Source organism: Populus nigra, chromosome 4, assembly GCF_951802175.1.
Source record: "Populus nigra chromosome 4, ddPopNigr1.1, whole genome shotgun sequence".
Classification (NCBI taxonomy): domain Eukaryota; kingdom Viridiplantae; phylum Streptophyta; class Magnoliopsida; order Malpighiales; family Salicaceae; genus Populus; species Populus nigra.
Window position 1 is genome coordinate 14,454,789 of NC_084855.1, and position 23,158 is coordinate 14,477,946.

The 23,158-nt window shown below is 32.8% G+C and overlaps 2 protein-coding genes across 4 annotated transcripts; both read right to left on the bottom strand.

The window, feature by feature from the left end:
• Positions 1–268: 268 nt before the first annotated feature.
• On the bottom strand, positions 269–7,721 carry LOC133690721 (protein phosphatase 2C 32-like). The gene is made up of 4 exons (XM_062110986.1): positions 4,335–7,721; positions 3,703–3,816; positions 1,409–1,673; positions 269–703 (listed from the first exon to the last, which is right to left on the bottom strand). Exons 1-4 carry the CDS (start codon positions 6,564–6,566, stop codon positions 585–587), a joined length of 2,730 nt encoding a protein of 909 aa, XP_061966970.1. The 5' UTR covers positions 6,567–7,721; the 3' UTR covers positions 269–584.
• Positions 7,722–17,594: 9,873 nt separating this feature from the next.
• Positions 17,595–21,528, bottom strand: LOC133692940 (uncharacterized). 3 transcript variants are annotated; one of them, XM_062114120.1, is made up of 3 exons: positions 20,933–21,528; positions 19,518–19,685; positions 17,595–18,048 (listed from the first exon to the last, which is right to left on the bottom strand). In XM_062114120.1, exons 1-3 carry the CDS (start codon positions 21,449–21,451, stop codon positions 17,842–17,844), a joined length of 894 nt encoding a protein of 297 aa, XP_061970104.1. In that variant the 5' UTR covers positions 21,452–21,528; the 3' UTR covers positions 17,595–17,841. The 3 variants fall into 3 exon arrangements, 2 of the variants coding, with proteins under 2 accessions (XP_061970104.1, XP_061970105.1); XR_009842031.1 differs by lacking the exon at positions 17,595–18,048 and adding an exon at positions 18,548–19,214 and having other exon boundaries at positions 19,305–19,685; XM_062114121.1 differs by lacking the exon at positions 17,595–18,048 and adding an exon at positions 18,548–19,214.
• Positions 21,529–23,158: the final 1,630 nt, after the last annotated feature.

The window sequence follows — 23,158 nt, forward strand, 5'->3', positions numbered from 1 at the left end:
AAATTGATCCTTGTTACTTTGGACTATTTTTTAATTTGTCCTATATTTAACAAATGTTAACTCAATTTGGGTATAGAAAGACGCAATAAAAGAAAATGACTACAGTAAACATCATATGTTGTTATAATATAATATATAATAATAATAATGTTGGAATACATAAAATACTACAAAGCCGTTTCTGGAGCAAAATTTGGTGATCATGGGAACGGAAAAGCATTAACCACCAGGAAAGGATCAAGGAGGTGAGGTCGGAAAAGGGGCGCGGTGCGGGAAATAAATCTTTCATCAAAATTTTACAAACCATTCCAAGGAGAAAAAAGTAAGAACATAAGGACTTTAACGATGAATGAGGCATACAAAATAATTAGATACTGGAAGCTTAAAGGGGCATCTGATCGCAACATTCTAGCAGCATGGACTGATCAGCTTCTGCCCTCGCATAAACTATTCCTCAACTTGAAATAGAAATGATAAGATGAAAAATTTATATTGCAGAGAAAGTCATTCTAAATTGCATCGATGATTACCACTCCCTTGAAAATGATTACACTATTGAGGCAATATGTGTAAACTGAAAACAACTAGCCAGCTGATCTCCAAATCCCTCCTCCCTCCAGAGAAACCACCATAACAGAGACATCATCATGATATTTACGTCTGTCTCCATGAGGAATATCAAGCAATTCATGAAAATTCATTCCTGTAACCTCCAATAAAATACAATCAGAAAATTGCTGAAGACTTCAATTTATGGCAGAGGAAGTATTAATTCCAAACTCATATATAGCTGAAGTATAAAGAGATTTTGATTCGACTATAATACTATATCAAGGGCAAAGATCAAATGGCTATCCTCTTCCTCCGCAACTGTCAGTGAAGACTTGTGACCAAAGCAAAACTTTACACAACGAGGAGACACTGCTTTTTCAACTGAAAATATGGCTACCAGCCGCTGGGGATTTTACAGTTTAGCTATTGAATAATAATTTTGAAGAGACTTAACAAATGATGTAGAAGCCAAGCCAAAGATTTCATGCCAGATTTTCAAAGTGGGTGCTGCATCTTTAACAATTTAACGCGCAGTATGCGTTTGTTTCTCACGACTCTAACCTCTCTCTTTTTTTAACTGAAATACACCAACCAGACAGACACTGCTTTAAAGAGCTCAACGTGGACATTCACAAAAAAAAGTAAGAAACTACATGGCTACAAAACATTATTTCCTCACAATGGGAACGACCACAACTTGCTAGATTAATAGAAATATTACCAAACCTACAATTCCTGGAAGGTACATGTCCTACCACTCCATCCCATCAAAGCATTTAGGTAAAAAAAAAAAATCAGTATATTTCATTTCCCATCATGAAATTAAAATGACAGGTAGAAAGTTTATTCAACTAACCATTCTTTTTGGCAGCACGGAAGAGAAGTTCTGCAATGAGATACTGTGCAGGATCACCTCCAGGGGCATTTTCCATGAACCACGTGACATGAGCAACCACCTCTTCATTGCTGAAGTACTGGTAAAGTCCATCAGAGGAGAGAACTAAGAATCGATCACTTGATGAAAGTCGGTGATGAACTACAGAAGGAATGCAGCTCACATAGGGATTATTTCCCACATAATCAATCTGAAAAATCTCTAGCAGAGCTTCATTACAAGTTGGCTGCAACCAGTATCCATAAAGGTTGGTTAACAAAAAGATAAACAAATAAGCCAATGTGTAAATATGCAAATGATGCATCCTGCTTATATACAGGATTTGCTAAAAATGGGAAGCTATTAGCAAGAGTAAATTATTGGACATAAAGCCTTAATTTCAATGAACATATGAAAGATATGAATAGTGTGTTCAATGCTATGAATGATACGTAATATTATGAGAATACTTCAAATAGACCATCAAGAATAACTTGCACAAGCAAACATTGACGCTCATTTTCAACCTTAACTAAATGATATAAGGAATAATTATCAAAGGGCAAAACAGCAGAACTGAAATGTTTTCCAACTTGACAGATTTCACATCCCATCAACTGAAATGTTATGATGCAAAATAAAGTTTCAAACTGAAACAACAAAAAATTTCTCAAAGTGTGCATCCCAAATTCAATCCCGCATCTCATCCTGTACTCCCTTGTTTCAACAATCAATATGTCAGCTGTATAGCTTCTTGATTGCCATGATTGCATTTAATGATTTTTAAGACTCCATCCGTAAACAAACAGAAATGGAGTTGCATATTACCTTGACATGCCAAACATGATAGTAACAATAAAGAAACCCCCTGCCCCAACCTTCATAATCCTAAAATTCTATTATGCCTGCAAGATAAGATTTCGCCAACCAAATCTAACCTGACAGAGGTACTTGATCATGTCATTGCTGTGGGATTGCAAATATAAAATTCAATCTTCCTCCATAGACCAAAACTCATTCAGCAACTCAAGTTGATCACTCCACACTAAAGTGCCCTGATTCTACTTTAATTCCCTGTAATTATTTAGATTCAACTCCCTTTTCAGGCCTATCTTATTGCATGAACAATCTAAAATACATGGAAAACCTTCCTTTCCAACCTTACAGCTTCAAAAAAATAAAAAATAAATAAATACAGCTATCTCCCCTTTCTACAAACCTGCTGCTGAAGTGACATTTAAATCCTGTTTGCTCTTCAAATTGGTTAAAACAACTGACACTTCTCAGCAGAGGCCCATCCCCAGCACCCTCCCATAACCCAAAACACCTCACAGCTCCAGATTATAAGAACACACACAATTACATAGTTCCAAGCACCTTAAACAAATGCAATTCCAGAACCAAAAAATAAAAATAGAATTATAGTCTGGTGTCATGGATAACTTTTCTTTCTCTCTTACATGGATAACTTTTCTTTCTCTCTTACCTTTTTTTTTCCTTGATTCGACATAGTGCATTGCAATTATTCTTACACGGGAGATTGAAACTTGAAGACACTACCGAACTATGGAATTGCTGAACAAACACAAACTTGATAGAACAGATAATACCGAGGGAAAGCTCAGCCATAACTAACAAATTGACCACATAGCAGATACTGACCCAGGTTATTATGCATATAAAACCAAATTTGGGAAGAAAGCATAGCAGAAAATCCATGGCATTCAAATTATGCCAAATGAGCATTTATATTATTCCTTTCAAAATCCTCAACTATTTCACCAGCAGACCATCATGATTTTGTGAATGTGATTCGCTGCTAGGTGGGAGATAAGGAAAATATGGATGTCACAGAGAGCTTACACATATCAACCCTAAATCAGCTCTCCTGAGGTCATTTAAGCCAACAATCACTAGAAAACATACAGAGATAAATGGTTCATTGGATATACATACTAATCAAATGCATAAACACACACACATGTAGTAGGACATTCGAGGAAATATTTCAACTTCTGCATTTCCCTTTTCAATGTATTTAGTATTTACAGACCAGCTATAATGTGGTTGCCTTCAACAGTCCACTATCTAGCGGGAAAAAAAATACGACATGTATAGATGGGAATGGTTATATGAACATTGAGTAGCCATGTCAAGTTAACAAATTACTAAAACTGATGAATTGGCCATTTGTGATCCCGAGATTTTTGAAAAGTTTAAAGCACCTAGATAAATACAAAGAGAAAACAGAAGTCAAGGCTGAAACATTGACTGACCTTCTTCAAAAAACCAGCACCGAAAGCCCTTGTTACTTTCAATTGTCCCTTCACTCGATCATTTAAAATTGCTTGGTTGTCATCAGGATGTTCTGCCTTTATTCTAAACACTTCCTGAAGCAAGTATCCAAGAATGCAAGATAAATTTTCAATTACAGCATAACATGATCAAAGTGTAGCAGTAATTTTATTTTTTTCACTGATTCATCAAATATTTTAATGACTAATTAACCCTATGAAAATCCTTAAACCAGGTGGCTTAAGTATGAAATGATATTAACCAACAAAGAGTTTGGCAACTGATTGGCAGAAATTTTAGCTTAAATCATTCAGATTTTTCTGCTCCTGAGCATGAATTTGGCAACACGATACCTTTACTTCACATCTTTCAGAACCAGAGAAAGAAAGTGATCTACTGCTTAAGAAAATGGCGAATCACTGGGATTTCAAAGGGAATCCTATCCGGTTGATACTCAAATGAATATATACATGCTGTAAATTTTCAGGTTTATTCTAACTCATGATGCAATTGATGGATGGTACAGAAAATGAGCATACAAAAGTCAAACATATAGATAACATTTGTGGCACATTCACAATAATAACCATTTTGAAAATTTCAAGAAGCACACCTCTTCAATACTTGTGCTGTGATCAGTGGAAAGCTGAACTGCCCTCATCTTTAATCTGCAAATGGAGATCTCTCTATTCTTGTTAATCATATTAACCTGATTGTTTTGATTATGCATTGGAGACTCCTCTGAAATTCTGTCCAGCTCCATACGTACTAGTGACTCTCGGGATCTATTCTTATACCCCATGTCATCCTTCACCAAATTTGGATTAGGATGACGATCATTCGGTCGTTCTTGTGCTAATATTGCACGGCTATCCCCAAGGTTCATGACATACACATCTTGATCCTTCATTAGCATCACTAGAACACATGACCCCATCAAAGCAAGCTCCGCATTTTTATCAAGATCCTTTTCCACCATTTCCATATATTCCTCTTCAGTGTGTTGCAGTGCCCGAGTCATTGCTCTCAAAACTGCATCATGATCGACAATTCCTGATTTCCATCTCCTACTAGGTCCAGAGGGTTCCACTACTCGCTCATCAGCATAAATCTCCTCTCTATGCCAATCAAAACTCCAGGGAAAGAGTTTCTTCCGCAAGGACTTCTGCTTCCGATACATTTTCCGGATCTTTGAGCTGATAATAGACTTTCTCGTTCCCTGTCTTTGAACAGAAACTGAAAGATCAGTTCCACCTCCTTGGTTACCAGATTCAAGTCCAATCCCTCCATCTTCTCCTGATGTAGTAGGTTCTTCACCCCGATGATTAAAACCATCTCCTTTGCAGTTATCCAATGAGCAAGATCTAGACGGTTCTTTTCGCAAAGTTTGATTGAAACCCAAAGCTTCTGAGCTTGGTTGAAAATTCCACGATCTGCTTCTTTGGTTTTTAACCACTGAGGTTGATGCAGAACCTAATCCTTCACATGATTCCATCTGCAGCAGCTCATAAAGTCGCATGCTTTTCCTTCCTTTGCCAGCCAAGTTGGCAGTTGGAATAGAGGCAGAAGCAGAGCCTGAGCTGCTATGTGTTTCACAATTAGATGTTTGTTGCCGACTGCCCCGGACATCACTTTCCTCCACTATCTCACAATTAGAAGATTGACCCCTGACATCTCCAGGATTACACAATTTGTTTAAACTGCAAGAAGTTACTTGACTCGAGTTTGGCTGCCCTTCCTTGCTGCACCCTGAACCAGCCACAGCAATTCTACTCCTCGACAGTTCAGGTTTTATAGGATCATTGGAAGATTTATGTTCATAATCCCACAGCAGTCCTTCTAACTCCCTATCTATAGCTCTATAGAGATGGCTCATCAGAAAATCTGGCGCATCTGGACCACTAAAGCCATCATATATCCCAATAAACAACCATCCTTGCTCATCACAAAGCACAACATGAACCCTATCTTCCCCAGCCTTGCCATGAGCCCATTGCAAGTTGCGAATGTTCACATACTCGCCCTCTGATGGCCCTGATTCAAGGCAATTCCTTGAGGCTTCTGTCCGAAACTTTGGCTCCCTACCTTGCCAGGCCAATTGGGTCACAGGGTGCAAAATAACCCTCTGCATCCAACCTGAGCCCATCGAATGTCGTGAGAATGTTCGTGATAGAGTGCTTTTCATAGGTCCACTCACACTCCTCACTAAACGCTGGAAGTGGGGTCTCCGACGACCACGTGCAAGTGGAGCAGAGAAGTTGGATTTGTCAGTGACATCAAGAGGACCAGACATTACCCCCTTCTCAATTGGTCCAGACATAAAGCCACCCCCCTTATCTAAAGGACCAGAGGCAAAACCTCTCTCAAGAGGACCAGACATAAAGCCATTCAAAGGTCCAGAGCCACGAGGCACTGGCTGCAAAGGAATTGCAGCAAACGATGATGTGCTCTCAAATGAAGCAGCAGGCTCTTGCACTTCACTAGCAAACAGTGCACTCTGGTTACCGCTCCTAGCAGTCGAAACATTGGCACTAACTGATGCCCCCGATATTGTTTTAAATGTAGTTTCAGGGAAAGTCTTGTTTGGTCTATGCAAACCTGAGGGATCATCTATCATATCATGTCTAAACGACCCACTTAATGTTTCAGAATCTAGAGTGCTAGAATCAACTGTAAACCTCTCAGAGTTTGAGGGGGTAATGGCAGGAGAGTCAAAAATAGGCGGCCTAACATAGCAAAATGAATGGCCTAATCCTTCATCCAGTGGCTCTAAAAACTCTAAATCAACACCATTCTTACCATTAAGGGCAAAACAACCCACGACACGAGAAGTGCCGTTACCCATTTTGCAATAAAGACCTCACAGAAAAGGCTTACAGGACCTCTTATATGGAGGGCTTGTCTCACTTCGCACCATAAGCGCATACAACATAAAGCAACTTAAACAAAACCCATGAAACCTCCCAACCACCTTATAACTCTTCAAGTATCTACACATCATCAAATTCTCATACTCCAGAAGCAATAAAACCCCAGAACCCCTTGTGTATAGCAAACCATTAATATTTAAACTAGACCATGAACCCCACCAGTATAAACAACGAGCTGAATTCAAACATCAAGAAAATCATATAAATAAACAGATATGAAGCTTGAAATGTGATGATCTAACCTTGGAAGGAAGAAGTAGAGGAGCATGAATAAAGTGGTGGATCAATTACAGCAGCAAACAGATCTAAGAGAGATGTCTTAAAATAACAGAGGGAGAGGGAGAGGGAGAGAGACGGCATATGGAATACATCAGATGCAAAACCCATTCGGCACTAGACTAGATTTTTCTTTTCTTTTCTTGCAATAAATGGAATCTGACATAGTCCCCAAATGAAAAGCCAAGAACCCAGTTTCATTTTATCCCTCATGATTCAGTCATGCAAAACAAACACAGGTGTTAAGAAATAAGCAACCCAGAAAAAGAAAAAAAGAGAGAGAGAGCCAGGTTTTAGACTTATTGGTGAAGATTTTGGAGAAGAGAGGAAATGTGGGTATTTGTTGTTGTTTTATTAGTGAGTGAGTGTTAATTAAAAATATAAGTAAAAATCTGGGATTTGGTGTGATGATGAGGAATCAAAGTTTTTGAGTTCATCAAGGAGACGTCTCTCTTTCTTGGGGTTTTCAAATGGTTTGGGAGGGTAAAAAAAAACCAGAAAAACTAAATAAGCTGGGGCAAAAAAACAATTGAATAAAAAGTTTCTTCAGCTGAGTTGAAAAGTTGAGACTGCTGCTGCTGCGTTGCAAATTGGATTTGGTTTTCTTTGGTGACTGTGTTTTTCTTCTTCTTCTTCTTCTCGTTTAGTTTTTCTGGTAAATGATTGGTGGTGGCACTGCCCATCATCATCATCATGCTCATCAACAAGATTAGATGATGGGGTAAGTGGGGATTCAATTCTTAATTTTGACTTCGGTTTACCAAAAATTATATTGTATTGGTGGTTTTTTTCTAAGTTAAATAATGACAAATTTTGTTGGATTTATATTTAAATACTAAAGAATAGAGATTGTAATCTACATGAGAAAGTAGAACAAAATCTATCATGGTAATGATGTCTTTTTGCATTGTTTTATAAGATATCATTAAAACTCCTTGATTTTTCACTGTGGACCCTACCTAATAAATTTATTTTTAAAAAAATTCCAATAATAAAATTATTTATTTATTTTTAATAATACAAAAATTTATGACTTAATTTAAGGGATTAACTTGATTTTTTTAAAAAATAATTTATTGACAATGTTTAAATATTGGTTTTTTATGGTATAAAAAAATCAGTCCAGCTTGCGGCGAAAAACAGGCCTCGTAGCAAAAGACGGCCATCTATCTGGTCCGATAACGATCTAATTTTAAATGTTTTTTATTAGTACAGCTCATAGAAAAAAAAGGTCTCGCAGCAAAATAAACGTCATCTATCCGGTCCGGTATCGATGTAATTTTAAATGTTTGTGTAGGGTTTTTAATCATTTTCACATAATATTAAATAGAGATGGGAAGATTTTAATTAATATCGTTATTAATATGAATTTATTAATTATTACCCTATATTTGAAGTCCATTTATTTGGTTGTTTGCGATATAATTCCAGGGGATCTGTTCTTTCCTTCAATCATTAATGGCCAATTCAAAAGTCAACTTGGTCCTCAAATTTCTTGCCAGGATGTCTCCAGCGTTCCCTGCATGTAACCATTACAAACAAGAGGAAAGTTGGCTCCAAGTTTTTGAATTGCTTTGCCAGAAACAGCTCTCATTGGCGGTTGTTACATGAACAAGAATCATAACGAAAATCGATCTTGCTCTTGTCTGGTTTTTGGACAACAAAAATAAGTCTATTGCGAAGTGATTGATTTATTTGTTGAGTAGATCTCTACTCACTAAACAAACTTATCATTTATGTAAAATAATTACATAAGTCGTTTAAAAGGATAGAAGGCTACACTTGTACTTATGAAATGTATTTATATTTGATAAACCCAATTTTAACGGGTTTAAAAAAACCCTTAACACCCTTTTTTTTTATCATGCCTAAAAATATAAGCATGTCCAAGAGGAAGCTTGGCGGTATGTTAGGCCCAGTCATGGGGGCTTAAGTCTCGCATAGCTCATAATCTTTTAATTAAATAAAATAAGTGAAATATAACTTATAATGTAATTTAAAATATCACAAAGAAAAGATTACATCTAATCTTTTTTCTTTACAAAAAAAAGATTTATGAGCTATAAATACACCACGAGATCTTCAGAATAAATGTTCACAATCTTCATTCTCTACTATATATATGTTTTCAGAACATCTCTCTTTAGAATATTATTGTATTTTTTCTCTGTAAAAAGATATTTATTTAAGTATAAGAGAATCCTCACCTCCACCAAAAAAAGCTTTTTTTTTTCAGGTATTAGCCATACGCTATCTTAGCTTACCAAACATTAAGTATAAGCTATCAACTACCTTGATTATAAAAATGAATGAGATTGCAAAGAACAATTAATTAATCGATTATCTAACATAGAAATCTTATTTTTAGATTAGTTGGATTTTTGGGATTTCATCAGTGTTATTAAAAGACTCCTTCCAATAATCTTCGTGAGAAAAAGAAAGTGTATTAATTAACCATCATATTAAAATAAATAAATAAAAATTGTTTTTGTTTTTATATTTTGTTTCCACTTTCTTAAATTCGCTTGAATCAGGTGTCTTAAAAGTAGTTATTAATGTCAATCAATAGATCAAGGTTTTAATGGTCAAAGTCAACAAATATTGAATTATAAATTTACATTATTCATTCATGGAAATATACAAAGAAAGTAGAAATAAACTTTATTCATTTTTTACATGGAAGGTTTCCCTTCCGTAATGAATACTTTTATTTCCATAGATAGAAAAACAAAACTCGATCTATTCGACATTCGAGATTTTAGTTTATAAAGGGAACATGACATTACAGGGCACATTTTTTTTTTTAGTTTAATATGGATATTCGGGCCAGTTTACTCATACCTCGACTAATCTCACAGACCTTAAAGTTAACATTTAATAAAATAGATCGTTGTTCGATTAGACATTAATTATTTTTACCCGTGTTTTTTTGTTACAGGTTAGATAATTTTTCTTAATAAAAAAAAATATACAACCTTCTTCAAAGTATTGTTTAAAATAAAAAAAAATCATAATTGAAAATTGAAAAATTTATATATACATTTAATTAAATAAATTAAGAATCATTTATGTCAATAAAAACAAAAAGAAAATTGTTAATGGTAACTAAATACTAAATTGAAAAAATTGAAAGATAAATATAGATCAAAATACTTGATCTCACAACATGAATCATTTAACTAGTTGTGTTTAATGATTTTATTTATTAGAAATGATTTTTTTATTTAATCAAATGAAACAAGAAATAGACACATAAATGAAACCAATTGAATAAAATTAAAGTGAAAAAAAATATTATGTAAGGTTGCATGTATAAGAAAAAAAAAAGCTATTATTTTATGTGAAAACCAAATAAAAACTATATGTTATTTAACCAAAAAATAAATAGAAAGGTTAAGAGATAGAGTTTATTAGATTGTATTTAATAACATTGTTCCTTGAAATCAATATTTTGTTTAATAAAACAATAAAAAAAATATGTATGTTAAATGATTTATAAAAAATAAAAAGAGACAAAATTAAGTAGGTTGCATAGAAAGAATGTCTTCTAACATAGAAACATTCTTTGAAAGCACATTCACAAACTAAGTAAAATTAAATAATATTTTATTAAAAAAAACATCATAAAAGTTTTAAAAAACTAGAGAAAAGAAATAGTCAATAAAAAAAATTTAATAAAAACCCAAAACTAAATAATAAGATTGAAAATAATAATAAAAAAAAATAAAAAATAATGGACCAAAAAGCAAAGGCCCAATCGTGCGGGCCTTGGCTAGGTAGCCCCGCATGCCTAATCTTATAAGCCCATGCACGTGGGCCACCCATCTTAGATCCTCACACCTCAACCAAGTTAATGTTTTTATCTTAATTTTCAAGAGGCATATGATATGTCATTTATCTTTATTTAAAAAAAAATAAACAAGTGATGCATCGCTTGTTGACAATTGAAAGGTTGCTAAAAATTCAATCCAATGAGTTTTTCCCCTAGAAAACTTGATCCATTTTGACCCAAAATACGTTATACAAACCTATAAATAACCTCAAATAACCCAAATAACAACCCAAAATCAATATGAAATCAAAAGACTTACCTAGCTCACATCTGCAATTTCAAGTGATTAGATGGACAAAGAAAACCTCGGTGAGGCTCTCTTTAATGAATGGAACTTATTAACACTAAGATCAATCAATTTCATGCTCAAAATCAGTTCAACTAGGACTTCCTCACCCCACCATTAGAATCTGATGACACTCTCTCTTCTGTCTTAAATCAAGGGCTAAAAAATGAGAAAAAATGATTTTTTTTACCAAAATTGAAAGATAAAAAACTAAAAGGACTGAAAATAAAAAAAAAGGAAAGTATAAGGATTAAAATGAATTTTTTGTACAAACTATGAACATTCTTCTTCCTCTTCATAAACAATTTATTTTCAAAACAAAATCGATTTAAAAGCAAAAAATTATCAGGTTTTTATGTCTTTTCATGGTCGGTAATCAAGACAAAACAATATGAATTAATTATGATAATTAGCATAATTAATTATGTATCAGTTTTGATTATAAGAATCAATATAAATAGAGGTGGAAATGGATATGTTCTACACACCTTGTAACAAGACATGTATGTGCCAATGGGAGAATATTTTCCACTTAAAAGTAAATGGATGGTGAACATGTATGCATGAAGAATTCTTTAACTTTTAAGTTATTGAGCATCGGGAAGGTTATACTAGAGATGATTAATAAAAAGCTTATCAACTTAACAATGTGCTCTATGTTACTATTATTACAAAGAACTTAATATCCGACATATTATTGAGCAAAAATGGTTTTAAAAAAAGTTTTTAGATTGATAAATTTATACTCTCTAAAAATATAATGTTAGTAAAAATAGAACATATTAGTAATGAACTCTTCAAAATAAATATAATAATCATCGCAATTAAAGATGAGAAAATAACAACAACAACAACAACATATCTTTTCCTTACTTAAATCTTGTAATATATGGCATGGTAGGCTAGGACATATAAATTATAATTATATAAAAATGTTAATCAATCTTGAATTGTGTACTATATATGATTTTTAAAAAAAGTCATAGGTGTAAGGCTTGTTAAATTCAAAATTCACAAAAAAAAATTATTTTCTTATTATGTTTATCTACAATTATATGTTTTGTTCACTCAAAAAAGTTCCTACAATCTTCTTGTTATAAACAATTAAATAACTAACCAATACAGGTACATAATTTCAAAGCACCTAATAAATACAAAAAAAATCTCTCCACATTTATTAATCTCGTAAATAAAATATTTACACTTTTAGATAATCTCATGGACTTGAATCTCTCAAGGATCATCTATGATTCTAAGATAGTATTTTTTATATATTTTTTTGTGAATTTTCTAGCAAATATTGAACGAGAAGAAAATATTAAAAACGTTTTACCGACTTCGAAACACAATCGGCCAATTCTTCTAGAACTGAGGGAATTAGTATACAGACCACACATGTTTTTAATCAAGAAACAAGAACAAAGAAAGAAAGAAAAAACACTTACAGTGATCCTTACAAGATATGTTGGCACATAAAACAAAACATATGAGTGTGGTCATATTGCCCAAATGGTAACATGCGCAGGATGCCAACTCCACTCCATGTTCCACGACACCCAGCCACCCACCCCATATTGTTGACTCGACCACATCCACTAAAACAGAGGTTACCACCTTCTAGTCTCCGCTGTTCTAATTTCAACGCTAACTAATTAGTAATTAGTCCTTTCCTTACATACGCGTGTCGCAACCCTCGAGGTTTGTTTTTCTTTCTCCAGTGTGTTTTTAAGATTTTTGCACACAAGAATTGAATAATGATTAAATCCATTAATAAATAATAATGACATTTGTTATATATACATATAAAGTGGTTGAAGTGGGCATCTCTCGCCAAAAGGTCCAAAACTGCATCATATAACAACTTTAATTCGTTGTTTTTATAAATAATTATCAGTGTATTAGGTGACGCTGTGCAAGCAAGTAGAATAAAAAAAATTATTAATTTATTTTATTATTTAATTCGAGTTTAAAATTCAATCATTGATTTAGTTAATTTGACAAATTTAAAAGTAATATAAACGATTGATAAAAAAGCATGGCTTGACTAAAAAAAATTAAAGATAATATTTTTTTTTAATATTAAGACAACAACATATTAGATTGATCCGGAATTTGTAACTTAATATGTCAAATCTACGACTCGAGTCATGGACTCCACTTAATTTAATAACTTTGTTTTTAAAAAAATATTATTTACTTAATTTTATGAAAACAAAATAGATGCTCGTGAAATTGAGCACAAACTAAATATTATGATAGTTGTTTGAGAATGAGATAACCTTATACTAAAACAAATCGTGACGATCGACTCAAAATGAACTAAATATTTGAGAATAAAATTGAAAAAAAACTAATACAAAAATTTAATACAAAATCAATATTGAAGGATAAAAAAAATAAAAAAGAGGTGGGACCTCTTTCCATGTTCATATAAACAATAAAAAAATATTTATCCAGTTTTTTTAGTGTGAATATACATATATATTTTGGTTTTTATTTTTAATTTTTTTTAATTTAAATTTTAAGATTTGCAAGAAAATTCCTCTATAAATTCATTAAATCACGAGGAATATACGCTTCCAATATCGCTTGAAAAAATATGTAATCTCAATTGATGCATACTATTTTAAAAATACCTTTTATAAAATTACGAAAAACTTAAAGAATGTTGAGAAATCATTGTATAAATAGCTTAATTTATTGTGGTTTGTAATAATGAGATTATATTTTTTCCCTTCATTAAGAAAATCAATGAGCTGGTCTTGAAAGGTAAAAAAATCTTTTCACAAGGTCTATTTATCATTCTAAAATTGTTCAAAGATAGCTTAGTATTTTCATAATCCTTTGCATAGTTAAATTACTTGATTATCCTTAAAAGTAAAAAAAAAATAACATGGGTCGAAGGGTTCTTTTTTCTGAAATTCTCATTTACAATGCATAATGTGATTACTCTGTTGCCGTTGGAATAAAAAAAATCTTTGGCTTGATTTTAGGGGTATATTTATAATTTCACATTGTTTTTTTTAATAATTATGTAGTACCAGTGGTGATTTAGTGATTTAATTAATAAAAAAGAAGTTGTTGGCGTGTTCGTTGAACACATCAATAAATGAGTCATCTCGTCGTTTTTGGATGGCATGTGCATAAGCTACTGCTCATGGCGAGGCAAAATGGGCTTCCTTGGTATTTTCAATTTCTCACGGCGGGGACTACCTTGTTGAGTAGCGCATGTTATAGAATTATTTCTGGTTTGGTGGTGGTTGACTTTCTTCTTCTCTTTTCTTTTTTTTTCTTTATTTCTTGGTTTCTGTGCTTGACCTAACAACATTTCATAGTAGCCCTTCAGTTTTTTTTTTTTTAGGATTTAGTTCTTGATCTTTTAATTGTTATTTTTCTAATTTGAATTAATTCATGGAATTCAAAAAAAAAATTATTTTATCCTTCATCAATTTTTTTTTTGTTTTAGATTTGGTTCTTATTCTTTTTATTACTATTTATTTTATCCGGGATAATTTTTTAAATTGATTTTTTTTACAATTTCATCCTCCTTCATTATATTCACATGTCATATTTCATCCTTATTCTTTTTATTGTTATTCTTTTTTTAATCTTGACAAGTTTTTTAAATTGATATATTATTTTTTAATTTCATCATTCAATATTAAATTGAGTTTTTTGATTGATCTAGGTCTAGAATTTAATGGGTTACAAATTTGAGAGCTTAACCTAAGTTTAGAATATTTGCTGGATTCACTTCTTCTACTTCCTTTTCTTTTTCTTTTTTATTTTTTAAATTCATGTTTCTTCAATTTCATCCCTTAACATTTGATTTAATTAGATATTGGGTTCTGTAATTTATTTATTTGCTTGATTTATATAAGTTTTCACTAATTTTAAAATATCTTGGGTTATCTTAGGTTTTTATATATATCATTTTTTGTTTAATTAACTTATTTTTAAAGATTTATTTTTGAATTACATGAAATTAACTGCTCAATATTTCTTTTAAAAGAAATATCATCTAATATGTCATCATTTTTTTTTAAAAAAAACTTTTTCAAGCTTTTTTTTTCAATTTTATCTTTTAACATTTTATTTATTTAGAGATTAGGCTTTGTAATTTTTTTTTAACTTTCTATAGGATTTGTCACTACTTTTAAAAGTGACCGTCTTTTATTTTTTGTTCTTTACAAAAAAACAATAATCATGTTATTAAATTGACCCGGCTTAATAGATCTGTTTAAGTCAATGATCTAAGTCTTAAATTTTCAATTCTTCTTTAAAAGCAATGGCATTCCTTGAGCATTTTTTTTTTCCGTTAAAAACAATTTGGTCTTAGCCATGACATAGTGCAAACCATCAATCTAGGTTTGCTCGAGTCATTTTTTTGTGTTTTTTTTAATTGAACGTTTTTTTAAACCTTCAATACTTGATTAATTAGAATTGAGCTTTCTAATTTGTTTCAATTTGAATTTTATAGGATTACAATAGGCTTATGTTCTGGATTGTGAGTTTCACAAGTTAAACATGATTGATATAAGTTGATTCAATGTGTCGTTATCTTAATTTTTATTTTTTTTAAAAAAATATAATGTCAGTATATCATCACCTCGATATTTTTAAATACTTTGTTCATTATACATCAAATTTTTTATTTCCTAATTTCTTTATATATATATATATTAAAGATTATAAAAAAATAATTCGACCTAGTTATAAAAAAAACTAGTAATACTTATATAATGTTTGGAGGATGGAACCCACCAGATAAAATAACAAAATCTTCTATTGAAAAACAAAACCTGGGTCAGGAACGGATATTGGAAGAAAGAAAGTAGAATATATATATATATATATTCAAGTCTTCACAGTTCACAGTAGACAGAAGGGGAATATTTCAGTAGACAGGCCAACTCCTTTTCTCCAAATCCACTTGTGGTGTTTCGGTTGATTATTACTTACCAAAAGGTCATAGGTTTTGCTTAGAGATGATGATTAACTGTGATTATGTTTAGATCCATCGTGTTTTCCTTTATTACACCCATGATGGGTTTGCTCAATCCAAAAGGTTCCTCCAAGAAAAAAAAAGAAAAAAAAAAGAAGCTATCCATTCACACATGCCAGCTGATCCTATCAAATGATAATGGGTCTGAAGCTTTGAGCACAAAAAAGAGCAGTGTCTCATTATTACACTTGCCAAAAGAATCATGATGCTGTTTGATGTTGCGGTTTTTTTATTTTATTTTTTAACAAATAATGCTGCTTTTAATTTATTAAATTTGGAACCCACACAGGTGAAAACTACTGCATTATAATTCACCTAGACATCCTTCGAGGTCTTCAAGAATTCCTCCATGTAAAGAATTTCCTTGGATAAATCAACTCGGGAGAAAGAGATTTCAATTTCTTGAGGGGAAAAAAACTTATGTTTCCAGAGATATTAAAATTCGTTAATGGTTTTTTTACAATTTCCCACAAACATTATCCGCAAGCGATGCAAAGGCGAACCCATTTTGGCAATGACTTGCATCGAAACGCATGAGATCTGAGGGCATATATTCTTGTTTTTATCTTTTTTTGGTTACCTGTTCTCTTGTTTTTCAGACTAGACATTGTATGTACGTGGAAGTCTAAATTGCAGGAAAGGCTAGCGTGTAAAGGTGCTAGCTAGGTCTACCTGATTTTGTGCGCCCTCGAGCTCCTGTCGCTCTATAGAGTACTGGAGCAATGCCTCTGTTTTATGACAACTCATGAGCAGCCATCAATGATGAAGCTAGCCAGGCCTACGCGGAGGAGCTTTAGAAAAAAGAAAAAAAAAAAACTCATGAGACGCTGATTCATGAATCATCATTCATCAGTTTTCTATCGCGCTTCTGAAATGCTGATATATATCATGTATTATGTTTCTAAACCATGAAATTATTGGAATGTTGTATTTTTTAACCCCAATATTTTTAAACTGCTAATTATCCGATTTATCCCTTTAAAAAAAAAGGAAAAAACTCAAGAGGCGCTGATTTAGGGTTAGCAAGTCATGTGCTGCAATATAGTTGAAACTAGCAGGACAATTCTGCAGTCAAACCATTCCTAATGATCCAGCTTTCTTGCCTACTCAACTCAAGATGTCAGTGCCGATCCCATTTGGAATTCAAATGGAAGTCAGAGAGACTGGGTGTAAAAGCACCTGAACTTATTACAAGTGGCTGTAACATCACTTGCATCCAAATGTTGTATAACCTAGGGGACCCATTTCAATAGTTGATCTCTTCTTACTGGTTAGTTTTTACGCCACTTGGGACCAACCACGGGGACATTTTATCCTACCTTTTCACTTTACATTTAACATCTTGTTCACCTTAGATTGCGGTCTGTGAGACACTCTTTTAATAAAGTTGAAGCCATGGATTCACTTTAATGTTACGTCCCAGAGGAATTTCTTTATCGTTAAAGGGATAAAGGAATAAGAATTTGAGCTTTTGGGATATCCACAGGATGATGCGCAGGGCTGAGCTGAAAAATACCAGTAGTTGGCACATGAAGAGCAGAATCTAGAGTCGAGTGTTTCTCAGTACTGCCATACGAAACGAATATAATTTGGTTTCTTGGTGAGCAAGATACAGGTGCTACGAATCAAACTTCTACTTGTCAAACCAACGGGATCACTCTTTAGACAAATGATCGTGGTTTCAGATGATGGAGGGATGCAGGTAAATTGAATTATTTGTTCCACCACAATTCATCAGACGATGTCATCGACAAAATATACAGCTCTCACAGACGATATTATCTGGTTATGTCAATAAGACTGCTGGTCCTGCAGGGCATCACCAATCATTTTCTGTGCTTCTTCACGGATGCATGTGAGATTTGACTTTATCTCCTTGCAGATTCTACCTTCAATTAGGTGAACTGGCAACCATATCTTGGGCTTTACATCCACCAAATATGAAAGAGTTGTCTCGTATTCTTGACCAAGTGAATCTTCAGTTTTGGGTTTAGTAAACTGCATGAGCCATCATATTTGAATCATATGCTTTCCAATGAAATAGTAAATTATACTCAAAGACTTATTCGCCAAAAGTCATAAAAGAACCAGCTTATTATTCATAAATTGTACATGGTGGTCAACTATTGGGTCACGGAAACTATATGGCTCGCTGATGTGCAATGCAAATCAATTAATTAAAATGTGTAAGCAATGATAGAATAAACTTGGGCACAGAATCGGATTCAAGAACACAGACAAAGCAATGACAAACTACACAATTTTCTTAGTATTAGCAGAGGATATAGCCTCCATAGGCTGGATGGAAAAGATGGATCAATTGCTCATCCCCAATAATCAAGGAATAGAAAGTCACTTTCTATTGAGTTCAGTGTCTAATGGGATTGTACGATATATGAAGCATTTTTAGGACAAGTTTTATCAATATAGTTTCATGTAAATTAGATGTCTTGCAGATGTATATAATGGCTACTCTTAATCTAAAACACAATGTCACAGTCAAAAAACTTTAAACACTGGCTGGAATGCCCAGTTGTCATTAACTGCAGAGGAACCAGGGAGGAGTCACAGAGTGGAGTTGCATATATGCATCAGACTCCAAATATTAACCCAAAACCTTTATCCATTGGGTTATGGATTTCATCTGGTGCTTATGTGTGTGCTCAGGAGTTTGTACATAGCATCTTTCCCCGGAGAAGAAGCAATGACATGGAAGCATCGGCTAACTTTGTGCCAGCTGTTCCTAAGCCCTAAGTCCTAGCTGTTACTCTTCCTACTCGATCGGCTTGCTGTTGAGAGTGTTTGCTTCAGCTTAGAGGGAATTCTCCTTATTCGAATCTTCTTACATTTCATCCATATCGCGGCTAGCACCGATGAGATAATGGGACATTCAATTCAGCCTTTCAGTCAATCTTTCCCTTTCTTCTGCTCCTCATCTAAATGAGCTAGCCGGGTATGAAACGCTCCTTGCCTCTATCTTTTCCTTGACACTCTCCTTGGCATCAACCGGCCTCCCCTGGCTCTTCCACCGACTCAACATGCTTTGTACATAGTATCTCAACATGCTCCAGTAAAAAAATTGATTCAACATGTTACTAAATTCTTGGTTCAATCATTTCAGGGAAGTATCTATTTATGGAGTTCTATAACCTCAGTTCTTCAAACTGCTTTACAAAGGGATAACCTTCGTTACTACCCTCATTTCACATTATTTTATTGAACACAAAAACAAAGCAAATCTTTCAGGTGCCTACCATGTCAGCTGTAATCTTTTCCAGGGTAAGCAAGAAAAGCACATCCTATATCTTGCTTAATGCTGCAAATCTGAAGTCAGCACTCCTAGAAAAAACTGTACTAACTTGGATAGATTTTCATATTATATTCCAAGGAGCTTGAATCTCAAATATATGAAATTATAGCCTGCAAATATAGAGATGCTAAACAACAGAGAAACAGATAATTTGTACCTGTTCAATAGACCACTTTCCTTCAAAACACTGAAAGTCACCTTCCGTCATCTTAAATTCAATATCACGTTTTTTCCCCAAAGTAAACGTCTGAAGGTCTCTCTCGTAACAATCCAAAATTGCTTTTGCATTAAATTTCAGTCCAAATGCCAAGTTTTGCTGTCCAATCTGTCAAGAAGAATATAGTGATATAACAAGGTTAAGAAAAATGTTTTGGCTAAACTCATGATCATGAGGTTTTCAGTGGAAAGAATTTTAACAAGCGGTCTTGAATTCAAGTCATAGAACAATATCCACCAAAAACCTAAGATGCAAGCTTAGGTTTCAGTAGAAAGAACTCTTAAGCCAAACACAAATGCAGAGAAAGGCAAATCATGTGCGTGTCTGTTGTTGTTCACCAGAATATGTGTACATTCTTGTGCAATTGTGTGCAGTTGCATGTGGAAAGAGAGCCACAGTGCACACCTCTGGTTCAATTTACAATGATCAGAAAATCACAAATATAACAAGGTTCTGCGTAAATAGAAGAAAAGGTTATTAGTTAATCAAATATTTACCTGTCAATCAATTGTTTGTCGATGTTTTCATAACAAGTGTCCCACATGAAAATTAAGCAAGCTATTTATGGAAGGATCCCAAATCAGTCTATCGATGTCTAATGGAGAATTGGCTTGGTGAAGTCTAATCATAATTGGTCAAGAAGGCTCAAACCTTTCTACTAAACTTGTCAAAGGGTGCCTAATCTTCAACCATGTGTTTTTGATGCCCCACAATTTCACTAAACATGCTACCATGACAAACTTCACCCTATCAATATATTATTTCTCAAACTCAAAACTTCCCTAATGGAAGAAAGCACCTCGTATCCACCAACAATGCCCCATCAAAACTTCCTTAATGGAAAAAAGGCACCTCATTTCCACTAAAAACAGCCCTTCAAAACGTACTTAAGCTTGTTCTAGAGCACCACCTCTCTAAATTCTCGCATCACAAGCCAGCAATTAAACCACTTCTCTCTTCTGAACGTTCTGAGTTTCTAAACTGTCTGCACTCCCATGAACCGCCTGGCATTCTCCTCTGCTTCAAAGTTTTCTCCCTAAGTAATTTTTCTTGCTCCTCCTCCCTCAACTCTCTCTTAACTCCATTCCATCACTTGTAACCTTTTTTTAACAATCATTAATATATACAATACAATTTAAAGCTACATTTAGCCGAAATTTTTAGAAGAAATAGCCGGAATATCATTTTCAAGAATGCATTTAATTTAGCCTGCCATATTCATTCCAAAAACGTTTGAAATGATTATGAAATAAATAGCTTTAGAACAAGCACACCTCGTATGACATATCCTGATGCATAGAGAGAAAGAAAGCAGACCCAGTGTTGAGGGAAAAAGAGAGGGAGTTGAATTATACCTGATAAAGACGAGCGAAATTGTCTTTCTTGTCAATTAATTCACTGACAGCAAGACTGGGAATGAAATCAGCCAACTTCTCATAATCAGTTAATATCTTCCACACAGTGTCAAGGCTAGCATTTATGGAAATCTTGGACCGAATCCTCCTCGAGTTCTTTTGAAGCTTCTTTATCTCTATAAAAACACCATCCTCACTCACACTGTCTTCTGACACCTCCTCCTCCTCCTCCTCACCTACATACGAATAATACCCATCATCATCAGTATCATTGTCGTGATAATCATCGTCGTCGTCCAAAAACGTTGACCCGGAATTGGCACAATGAGGGATGGGTCGGAAGTGAGAGAGAAGGCGGTGCTTTGTTTGTGAGCTAAGGTTTGCGAAGAATTTAGGAGAGAAGGAAGAGAGTTCGGTGTTGGCGTTGGTGCTGGTAACGCTAACAGAGGGTGGGAGCAGCAAGAGACAAGGATAAGAGGAGCAAAAGTTGGAGTCTATTGGGATTCCAAAGGCGCGCATTATTTCGCTTACTCGCGACGGAAACAACCCCACATTTCTTTTCTTTCATTCCTCCTTGCAGCTACCCTACTGCTGCTGCCTGCGTAGTTGTGGAATTTTGGATTTTGTGAGCCACATAAAGCTGCAGCTGAGCTGGCCTTGCCTGAACCATGAATAACTTTTTTAGAAAATAAATATTTTTTCAGTTTCGAGATTTTGATTTTTAGTTTTAGTAATTTTGATTTTTTTTAAAGAGAATGTTTTTTTTATTTTACTATTAGTTTTTTTATTTTCCTATTATTAAGTATTTTTATTTTTTTTATAAAAGATTATAGTAATTTTTTGACAAGTCAAATTTAAATAAATAAAAATTAAATATTTTAAATATAATTACAGTGCTATTAGTTTTTAAGGATTTTGATGGTAATAAATTATGTTATTATATTTTTTATTTATATAAGTTGGTATCAAAACCTAATGATTCTTAATAATTAGTTATTATAAGTTATTACTGAAAATTATAATAATAAGATATATAATGGAACAACACGTATAAAATTGTTAGAAGCTTATGATAAAAATTGTCATACATAAAAAATATTTTTGGTTTTTTTACAGAGAAAGTTATGTTTAAAAAACTTTGTGTTGAATGTTTTCATGGTAGACAATAATTTTTTATTGAGAAGGTTGAACAATTTGAACTCGAGAATCAGTTCCTTCAAACTTAGATTGACTCATATATAGATTTTTCTTGAAAAATAAATATTTTTTTAATTATTTTTAATCTTTTTTATTTAAATTTTTTATTTTAGCTTAGTTTCATTTTTATATTTAATATTATTAGTGTTTTCTAGTTTTTCTATTTAACTGAAATAATTTTTTTTTATTAAGTGTAATTAGGGTTTTCTATTATATATTAGTTTTTACAAATCCCTAAAAAGCTTATAGAAATAAAAGAAAATTTTACAACGATGAATTATTATTTTAGAAAATAATTGAATTTGGTGAAAGATGATGCACCAATTGGTGTGAACTGAATGTTTTTTTTTTGGAGAAATATAATTGAAATTATATCAAGTAAAAATACCATAATTCTATAAATTGTATAAAAACTAATTATTTTATTATAAGATTATCAATATTGTATGGCATGACTAGGAATCATAAACAAATATTTTTTAAATTAGTACTTAAAATAAAATTTATATTATAGTTTAACATAAATATTTGTTTTATTTTTTAAAAAATGTTGTATGGTATTTTTATTTATATATGAAAAAAATTATTTTGATTTATAAGAATTAGAAATATAGTTAGTAAATATAATTCTTTATAATTAAAATAATACATGAATAGGAAATACTTGTGAAAACAACATCATATGTTTAGAATGTTAATCATGATTGTAAAGTGAGATTAATCATTTATAGAAAGATAATAAGGCTACCTTCCTGGATGTTGATTTTGTTGAGGATTTTCTTGCTAACATCTGATAGAATTCAAGATATTGACAGATTTATATAGTTATAATTTAGGTAATTGACATTATTTCTTAGCTAACGTCTAAGCTATAAAATAGGCAAACAATATAATATTATATAACTGTTTACAGATTTTGCATGGCCTTGTATGATGACTATAAATACAATAGAATCCCAACCTTAAATGGTTGAGCTATTCTTTCTAAATATTTTCTCTATTTTTTCATGGTATCAGAGCTCTGACTGC

Excerpts from the sequence above, each read along its gene's own strand:
- LOC133690721 (XM_062110986.1), bottom strand. The coding sequence starts at position 6,566 with ATGGGTAACGGCACTTCTCGTGTCGTGGGTTGTTTTGCCCTTAATGGT. Across the intron at positions 3,817-4,334 it reads ACAGCACAAGTATTGAAGAG|GAAGTGTTTAGAATAAAGGC; the intron begins GTGTGCTTCTTG and ends TACTTGCTTCAG. Across the intron at positions 704-1,408 it reads CCGTGCTGCCAAAAAGAATG|GAATGAATTTTCATGAATTG; the intron begins GTTAGTTGAATA and ends TGGAGGTTACAG.
- LOC133692940 (XM_062114120.1), bottom strand. The coding sequence starts at position 21,451 with ATGCGCGCCTTTGGAATCCCAATAGACTCCAACTTTTGCTCCTCTTAT. Across the intron at positions 19,686-20,932 it reads ATTTCGCTCGTCTTTATCAG|ATTGGACAGCAAAACTTGGC; the intron begins GTATAATTCAAC and ends TCTTCTTGACAG. Across the intron at positions 18,049-19,517 it reads GAAAGTGGTCTATTGAACAG|TTTACTAAACCCAAAACTGA; the intron begins GTACAAATTATC and ends TGGCTCATGCAG.